The following is a 9,009-nucleotide window of genomic DNA, read 5'->3' as shown; positions in this document are numbered from 1 at the left end:
ATTCCTCTCTTTCTTCTTCTTATCCTTCTCATCTTTCTCCTCCCTCTCTTTCTTCACGACCTCCACCTTATGGCACGCCTCCTTCCTCGTCATCTGTCACACAAGGTGGTGTACATACACCCGAACTCACTAAACCCCCGCAGAAGGAGGGAAGAAGACATGCGGAAAGTTTTGTGACTTTTGCTTCTTCTTCTTCTTCACAGTCCTCTCATTCTGCTCTCCTTCGCGCTTCTACACGTCAAGAGTCTTTGAGGGCCTCGGCTTCTTCTTTGTCGCGGCACCAACAAGAAGAAGAGATAAGAAGAAGAAAAGAAGAAGAAAGAGAATCCGGGCGGATCGAAGAAGCCTCTCATGGGGGGAAAAGATCACCCGGAGATGGTCTAGGAAGGAGAGAAGAAGAGAGAAGAAGTAATGAACAAGACAGGAAGTATGAAGAGATGGAGAGAATAAGAAGAAAACACGAAGGGGGTCAAGACAATATTAACCATAGGAGGAAAGAAAAAGAAGGAGAAGAAAGACAAGGTAGTCTTATGACGACAGAAGATGTCGACCTCTTAGGTCAGTCCAGTACTACTTCGCTTATCAACTCTAGACATACACAGAGACATATACAGGAGATACACAACGAAACATATATATTCACTCAGTGAATGGATATGTATGTGTGTATGTATGTATCTATCTATCTTCAATCTACCTACTAATATCTACCTGTCTACAATAGGAGTTGTATGTCTCTCTCTCTCAGACATGTAGGACTGACTGGGGGAGATGGGGGAGAGAAGAGAGAATAGGAAGAGAGAGTAGGAGATAAGCTTGTCTGCAGAGAACGAGAGAGAGATATGTAGACATTGGCTCTTTTCTTGATTGTGGTGTACGTACAGATCTCTTTGGATCATCCGCTCCTCCTCCTCCTTCTCTTTCTCTTCCTTCCTCTTCTTCTTCTCTCCCCTTATCTTCACCCTCCTCCTCCTCCTCGTCTCTGCTTACTGAACTTCCTATCTCTCTGGATTTCTCTTTTTCCTCTTCTTCTCTTTATCCTTCCCCGTCTACTGGAGAAACTCTCAAAGCGCCGTCTTTACCTCTTGGAGGCATCAGTCAGGAAGCTCAAACTCATGCGGTGTATGTACACCCGGGCGACACCCATCACACCTCACAGATTGGCGAGGAGGAGGAGGAGAAGAAGAAAGATGATCTTCTTCTTCCTTTCTCTCTCTTAGGAGAAGACGGAGAGAAAGGAGGAAAGGAGGAATCTCATAATACTATTTCATCCGAACAGAGAAATCTTCATATCTCTTCATTACAGGCTCCCTCACCGAAGACATCTGGCCCAGGCGATCTTTCTTCTTCTTCTTATGTTTCTAATCGAGAAAGAGATGGCGGTCTTGTCATGATAAAGAATACAGGAATGGATCTAAAAGGCTACCAGGTCTTCTCGAAAGATTCTTCTTCTCCTGTACAGAATACACAAGATTACAGCATCTATAGAGTTCCTCCTACAATGGATCAAGACCCTCTGCACTTTCCTTCTTCTTCTTCTTTTCCTGCTCCGTGTCATACTTCTTCTTCTTCCTCGAGGAATAAGGAGAGAGATAGGACGGGGATAGAACCTCCATCTGTAGGCGCTTCGATGCAACACGTCGATGGAGGTCTTCTCCCTCGTCCTGCAAATCGATTGTCTCCGTCAAATCCTTTCCACGCCAAACTCGAGCAGAGTCAACATACACCTCAAACAATTCAGAAGGAGTCTTCTCTCTCTTCTTCTTCTTCTCCTCCTCCTCCTCCTTTCTCTTCTTCTTCTTCTCCTTTCTCTTCTTCTTCTCCTCTTCCTTTCTTGCTGGAACTCCAGCCAGCGGAAGAGAAGAGAGAATCTTCTGTCTGCGTGTCTATCTCTACTTCTCTGCAACAAGATGAAAAGGCTAAGAGCATGCGAAAGATTTCTCATGGTCATACTTCTTCTTCTTCTCTTTCTTCAGTTCAGTTAGAGGAACACAAAGAAGGAGGAGAAGGAGGAAGCGGTCAAGGGAGAAAAAGATCGACGTCGGGAGAGAAAGAAGAAGAAGAAGGAGAGAGGTTTGATAGACTTCATCACTCTACGAAACAAGGTGCCGATAAGAGTGAGAAGAAAAAGAAAGAAAGTGAGATACGTGTCTCTCCCAGTCAAGGGATACATCTTCTTCTTCCATCTGGAGAGCCATATGCTAACGAAAGAAGGAGAGAAAGAGAAGAAGAGAGTGGGAGGGCAAGAAGAAAAAGACAGGAAGAAGGAGAAAAAGAGGAGAAAGGAGGAGACCAAGAAAGGAACAAGAAAGAAGAAGAAGAAGAAGCAAAACAAGATGAAAATTTAGATCCCTTCGCTGACTTAATGAAGATCGCCAGCATCAAGCTTCATATTCTCCCACCTCTATCCCCCAACACACATACCTAGCATATATACATGCAGATAGATGCTTCTCATCTACTGTATCTATCTATCTCTCTATATATATCTATATGGGGAATAGACATGCCAACTGCTTTATATCCCTTTTCATATCTTTCTTGTTCTGTTTCTTATCAGTCTGGAAATACATACGCATATATTTTCATATACGTATATGCATATATATATATATATATATATATATGTATATTTATGTATATATATGTATATATGTGTGTATGACTGGAGAAGAATGAAGGAAAAGAAGACCTGCGTGTGTTGCAAATACCTACAACGTACGATCCCTAATTGCTTAGTAAAATGACAATTTAATACGAATAGGAAGAAGAAGAAAAGAAGTATCTCTCTCTCTTTCTGTCTCTCTTTTCGTGCTTGTAGAAAAGACTTTCGCTGAAACGAGATAGATCCCGGGGTTGGATCGACCTGTGAGACATCGATTCCTTTCTCTCTTTTCTTATGTTTCGTCTGTCTCTTCTCGAGTGCTTCTTTCTCTTCTCCTTGTTGCTCTGTCCGAGAGAAAGCAAAGGGCCATTCAAAGTAGAGAGAGAGAAAGAGAGAGATTCACGGTAGATGAAGGACAGGAAGATGAAGAGTATAGCACATGGAGTCTTCCGTTGTGATATGCATGCTGCAGCCTGCTGTTGTCGAGTGTATGTACACCATGAGAAGAAGGAACAGTCTAAAGTAAAAACTCTTCTTCACTGATGTGCCAGTGTGAGCCAAGAGATAGATAAATAGAGAGATAGATAGAGAGACGGAGAGAGAAAGAGAGAGCTCAAGAGATACACTTTGGAAGAGATGTATGCACGCGGATACCTAACTAAGTACTCCACTTCACGTAGACCAAAGAGAGATAGATAGATTCCAGATAGATACACGGGAGTGACTGAAGATAATAGATAGAGAGGGACTGAAGAGAAACAGGAGAGAAGAAGCAAAGAAGGCTAGTACCGCATGTCTTGCATAAGTAGACAAACGTCATTTCTCTTTCTTGAAGACGGTCCTCGCAGAAAGAACCTTCAAAGAAGTAGAAGGACTAGAAGAAGAAGAGGAAGAGGCACAAGACTAACAGTAGTAGTAGTAGTAGGTGGACGAGTTCTCTTCATCTTCTTTCTCTTTCTCTTCTGTATGTCTGCGGCTGTATGAGGTGAGACTATTATGGTAGGAGAGAGAGAGAGGTCTGAGAGGCTCTTATCAGTGTTTTGAGAAAGAGATAAGTGAAAGATTCTGGAGAAGACGAGCCGTCTTCAGAACTCTCTTTCTATAGGAGAGGGGCAGGGATCATATTGAATCTTCTTTCTTATCGTGACTGGTCGGAACATGTCTCTTTCTTTCTTACTCTTTCTTTCTTTCTTCTCGCCTTTCCTTGAAGAGATTGGGGGATGATAGGAAGGACAGGCTCTCTCAGTATTGAAGAAGAAAGTTCATACAGAAAGAGAGGGAAGGAGAGAAAGAGAGATGACGGCATGCCTTCTCAAGATTCCTCGTACTTCTATTACTATTACTACTAAGTTGGAGAGGCGATGGATTTCTTTCCTTCTCCTCTCGTGTTGGGTAGGAACAAGAGCAGTCACTATACTAATGTTCGAATGTGTATCTGTCGAGAGGGATTTTCTTCTTCTTTCTTTGGAGATCCTCTCCATGAGTCCACAGATAGATAGATAGACAGATAGACATAAAGTAGGTTGATAGATAGATAGATAGGTAGGGGTAGAAACAGATCGATAGATTTTACGCGTGACAGAGCTGGATGGTGTGTGGGTATGTAGATATAGATGTATATGCGTGTCTAGATAGATGGGAGTAGTTGCATATACACATACACCCCATGCAGGATAAGTCCAGAGAAAGATAGTTCCATAAACTTCGACTAAAATACATTTCTCCCTCTCTTTCTCTCTTTCTTGGCGAGAGACCTCATGGAAACTCTCCATGAGGAGGCACAAGAAGACGTAGAAGAAAAGAGGAGATAAGAAGTTTCCTGACGGTCGAAAAGATTGATAGAAGAGCCAAGATATGCTAGCGCCCTCCCCCATCTCACGTGTCTTTTCGTAATGGGGTGTCTCATTGAAACAAAGAAGAAGAGAAAAAGAAGATGAAGAGCAACAAGTCAAAAGAGTAGCTTCATAAGTAGTCCTTCAGATCTGTTTGATAGAAATAAGGTACCAAAGAAAAATAGAAGAAGAGACACCTCTTTCAGCCTCCCCCTCTTCTTCTCCTCTTGACAAGCGAACGGTCTATCTATCTATGTCTATATCTATCTCTCTATAGAAGTCTCTAGACTACATTTGATAGGTCATGTATACTAATGCGCTGTATAAGAAAAGCCCCTTAAAAGCAGCAGAGAAAGAAAAGAAAGAAAGAGTGAGAAAGAAAGAAAGAAAGAGAAAAAGAATACAACAGCCTCATTCTTCACACGTCCTCTACACAGAGACAGATAGAAGGATTGCAAGACAGATTAATAGACAGAGAGATAGATAGATAGAGTGAAGATAGAGAGATTGAAGAAAGATAGATAGATAGGTAGATGTACTGACTGTGAAAGGGCAATGTAGGTGATGTATGTGTATCAAATGAAGATGAAGAGATACACTGGGGGGGGGGAGAGAGAGACATGTATGGCCTGAGAAACTTTTCGCTTCTTCAGAGGTTGAGAAGGAGACAAGCAGGAGACAGAAGGGACAAAACAAGCGCAACAGCATCGAAAGGAAGTCGAGCTGCTGCTGCTGCTGCTCCTTTTCCTCCTTCTCCTTTTCCTCCTCCTCCTTTTCCTTCTCTTTACAAAGACAGATTGCTTTTCTCAACAGGACAGACTCCTATCTCTTCTTGTCTGTTTCAACCCACTCATTCATCATACTCTCTCTTTCTCACTCTTTTCTCATCTTGAATCTATCTATCTCTATCTTGCTTTTTCTTTCCTCATTTCTTGTCTCTTTCTTCAAGATGAAAAGAAAGAAGAAGAAGAAAGCACGCAGAGAGATGAAAAGAGAAAGAGAATAGAACAAGAAGGCAAAGGAAGAGTTCATCGAGGCAAGGTGACTACTGCCAAGATCAAAAGAAGAAGTTGCTTCGCTTCGTCTCCCCTTTCTTCTTCTTCTTCTTCGAGGGCTTTTCTCCAACTCTTTGAAAGACCTCTTCTTCTTGTTCATTGAAGTGCAGGATCCAGACAAATGGTCTCACAGGAGAGATCTAGAGAGAGAGAGAGGTACACACTTCAAAAGTCCATTCTGAGATCTCTCTACTCTATTATCTCACCTATGTAATTCTCTCTTTCTATCTCTCTATAGACATCTCCATCTGCCACATACATACACCACTCCCCGTCCATCTCTAACCATCGCCATAGAAACATATATATACATATATATATACATATATAGTGAGAGAGTGTAGACGAGCGTATCTTTATGTATGTATAGATATAGCCTGTATACGTCTGTCTGCGGTTGCGTATATATAGAGTGTATGTGATGTGTATGTAGAGTCTACGTAGTAGATCCATACATAACTTCTTTCTTTCTTTGATAGAAAGAAAGATTAGGAAGAAGAAGAAGAAGAAAAGAAGAAAGAAGCAAACACCCCGCCTGCTCCTCCTCCTCCTCCTTCTGCAAGTGAACTTGAAGAAGTCCAATTTCTTTGTGGATTTCTTTGGACTCTCCTTCTTCTACTTTTCTTCTCTCCTTTCCCTACTGAAGAGAAAGAAGACGATGAAGAAGAGGAAGAAGAAGAAGAGGGGAGACTGACAGAGTACAGAAGATTCGTCACTTCATCCATGCTATCGCGACCTCCAAACACATGCAAACACCCCTGAGACATACACATACACATGCATAGAGATATACATACACATGCATAGAGATATACATACATATATATAGAGAGAGATAGATAGATAGAGAGAAAGACATAGACAAGAGAGAGAAATTAAAAGAGATATAAGACACGACAACCATGCCTAGACGTTTATATATCTATCTATCTAGTCATACATATCTATTTATCCATCTATCTATCTATCTATATATATATATATCTAGAGAGAGACAGAGAGATCCCTCGTGGTTTGTGAAGACAGAGAGAGGTGTCTATACATACTGACACACTTGTCTATAGATATATCTATCCCCTTCTTGGAGAGAAAGTTAAAGAAGACCTCTCTCTCTCTCTAGGTATGTAGAAATAGGCTATATGGAGTGAATCAGATTCCTTCTCTGCTCTATCTTTGGAAAGAAACGAAGAGAGCCAAAGAGAGAAACGAATGGAATTCATTACAATACAAGACCAAGAAAGAGAGAGAGAGATGTATGAAATATTAATAGACATGCCTACGATAGAAAAGACGAAGAAGAAAGATAGGAAATCTCCTACCCTTCTTCTTCGTCTTCTTTTCCGCACATGAAACCTTATTCTCCTTAGCTCTTTATTATTCTTCTTCTTCTACTACTTCTATACACGAATTATTCTTAAGACTTCTTCGCTGTCTCTCTCTTTTCTTTTTCTCCTTCTCTCCCCACCAACAATACGAAAGTCTTTCTTTCTTTCTTTTCATTCTTTCTCTTTCGTGTCTGTCTGTCTTTCTCTGAATAATGAGAGCGGCAGTGCATTTCTTTGCTTTTCTCTCGTGTCTTCTTACGTCTGCGGCGAAAGTAGTGAGGAGGTCTGCCGGGCGAATCTTCGCGCCTCCTAGGTCGATGCATCTCCAAGTCTTCGAAGGAATGTCTAGCTGATACAGCAAATCTACACAGACACACAGACAAAGAAAGAAAGAAAAAGACAAAGAAGAAGAAGAAGAAAGAAAAGAAAATAGGACGCGAAAAGAAAGAGCAAAAGAAAGAAAGAAAACGACACAGATAGAGAGATTGACGATAGATCGATAGAGCCTTCTACAGATAGATTAAAGATAGACTAACGATAGATAGATAGATTGAAGATAGATAGATAGATAGATAGATAGACGTAGAAATCTCAATGAGAGAGAAAGCGAGAAATCCTTGATGCGATTTACAGAAGACAGAAGAGAGAAAGAAAAAGTCGAGACATCTTTATCGACAAAATGAGAGAGGAGGATGGCCTCACATATCCTTCTGCATGCATGCGCATGCACCCTCTATATATTCGCATGGGAATTATGATCAAAGAAGAAGAAGAGACCACCCACATCCTCTTCTTTCTTCTCCTTTTGAAGTCTCTCTTCTTTTTTCTTCTTCTTCTCTTCTTCTTCTTCTTTTTCTTTTTCTTTTCTTCCTGTGGACTGGACTTACTGAGAGAGCAGAGCCTTCCGTGGGCGTCGGTGCCTCCAAGGACGTACATGTACATGCCTCCGCCACATATCACTGCGCTATGTCTAAGACATACAGAAAAGCAACAAGAAAGAAGAAGAAAGAGAATGAAAAAGAAAAGGAAAAAGAAGAAGAAAAGACAGACACGAAGACAAAGACCTTAGAGCTTGAAGGTAACTTCAGATCACTCGCGAGAGATATATCTAGAAATATATATATATAGGTATATGTATATATACATATATACATAGATATATAGATATAGATATATAACTCTCTTCCTAGTTTCTGAGATGACCGACAGAGAAGACGTCTGCCTGTCTACATGCAAGAGACGAAGATGTGCGTATACACATAGATAAGTATGGTCGCGGTGTTTATGCACATACATCATATAAGCGTGTATGAATATATGTATATGCTTACAGTACCCTGCATACAAACTAGATGTGAGACAGCATGTCTGATGGAGGACTCCAAAGATATCCATATAGAAAGAGACATCTGTGTATCTACATATATAAGTATGTGGAGAGCAATAGAGAGCTGCCTAGAGAGATTCATATGTACAGCGACAGAAGGAAGACCACGCGGAAGAAATACAATGAGATAGAGACCAGTAGACACATGTAAATAGAAGTAGAAATATATATATATACATTAGTATATACATAAATCGACCGAGAAAGAGATACGTATGCATCTGTATGTGCCTACACACATGCGTACACCGAGAGACATACATACCTATATTTCTATACCAAGACCCTATTTATCTGTCTATCTTCAATCTGTCTTTAATCTCTCTATCTGTAATGTATCTATCTGTAATGTATCTATCTGTAATGTAGGGAGAAAGGCTGACCTGAATCTGGGAGAAGGTTGCTGAGAGCCTCCTTTAATTTCGTGTAGAACCCACACACGACTATCGGCATAAAACTCGAAGAGCGCATTTGTCACTTCCACTTCAACAGCATCATTCTCATCCTCCTCTGCTGTACGTACACCCGAAAAAGAAGACTCTTCTTTCCCTTCTTTCCCTTCTCGAGCAGAGTGTAAGGAAGAATGATGGGAATCACGAAGAAGGTCAACCTTCTCCCAGAACGTTTTCTTCTTCTTTTTCTCTTCTTCTTCTTCTTCTTTTCTTTCTTCGTGGCATGTGAGGTATGCTTCTTCTTCTTCTCCCTCTCCTAGCATGGAGAGTATTGGTCTTCTGCTATCATTGGAACAAACTCTGAAAGAAGAAGAGAAAAAAGAAGAAGACGAAGGAGAAGAAGAAGGAGACAA

At 41.0% G+C, this 9,009-nt stretch overlaps 3 protein-coding genes across 3 annotated transcripts; 1 reads left to right on the top strand and 2 right to left on the bottom strand.

Moving 5' to 3' along the window:
• Positions 1-11: 11 nt before the first annotated feature.
• Positions 12-2,594, top strand: CSUI_008587 (uncharacterized protein; the record flags this gene model as incomplete). Its single annotated transcript, XM_068068715.1, has 2 exons — positions 12-558; positions 885-2,594. Coding segments are annotated over 2 exons (2,091 nt in total), but the record flags the coding sequence as incomplete, so codon positions are not given.
• Positions 2,595-4,088: 1,494 nt separating this feature from the next.
• Positions 4,089-5,777, bottom strand: CSUI_008586 (uncharacterized protein; the record flags this gene model as incomplete). The annotated part of the gene is made up of 1 exon (XM_068068714.1): positions 4,089-5,777. A coding segment is annotated over exon 1 (390 nt), but the record flags the coding sequence as incomplete, so codon positions are not given.
• Positions 5,778-5,830: 53 nt separating this feature from the next.
• Positions 5,831-8,955, bottom strand: CSUI_008585 (kelch repeat-containing protein). The gene is made up of 4 exons (XM_068068713.1): positions 8,588-8,955; positions 7,705-7,787; positions 7,077-7,180; positions 5,831-6,250 (listed from the first exon to the last, which is right to left on the bottom strand). The coding sequence occupies exons 1-4, from the start codon at positions 8,917-8,919 to the stop codon at positions 5,981-5,983; spliced, it is 789 nt and encodes a 262-aa protein (XP_067919309.1). The 5' UTR covers positions 8,920-8,955; the 3' UTR covers positions 5,831-5,980.
• Between the last annotated feature and the right edge of the window lie 54 nt (positions 8,956-9,009).

This window comes from Cystoisospora suis (assembly GCF_002600585.1).
Source record: "Cystoisospora suis strain Wien I chromosome Unknown contig_4861, whole genome shotgun sequence".
Taxonomy (NCBI): Eukaryota; Apicomplexa; class Conoidasida; order Eucoccidiorida; family Sarcocystidae; genus Cystoisospora; species Cystoisospora suis.
The sequence above is the reverse complement of the archived record's forward strand: the minus strand, read 5'-3'. Positions and strand labels throughout refer to the sequence as shown.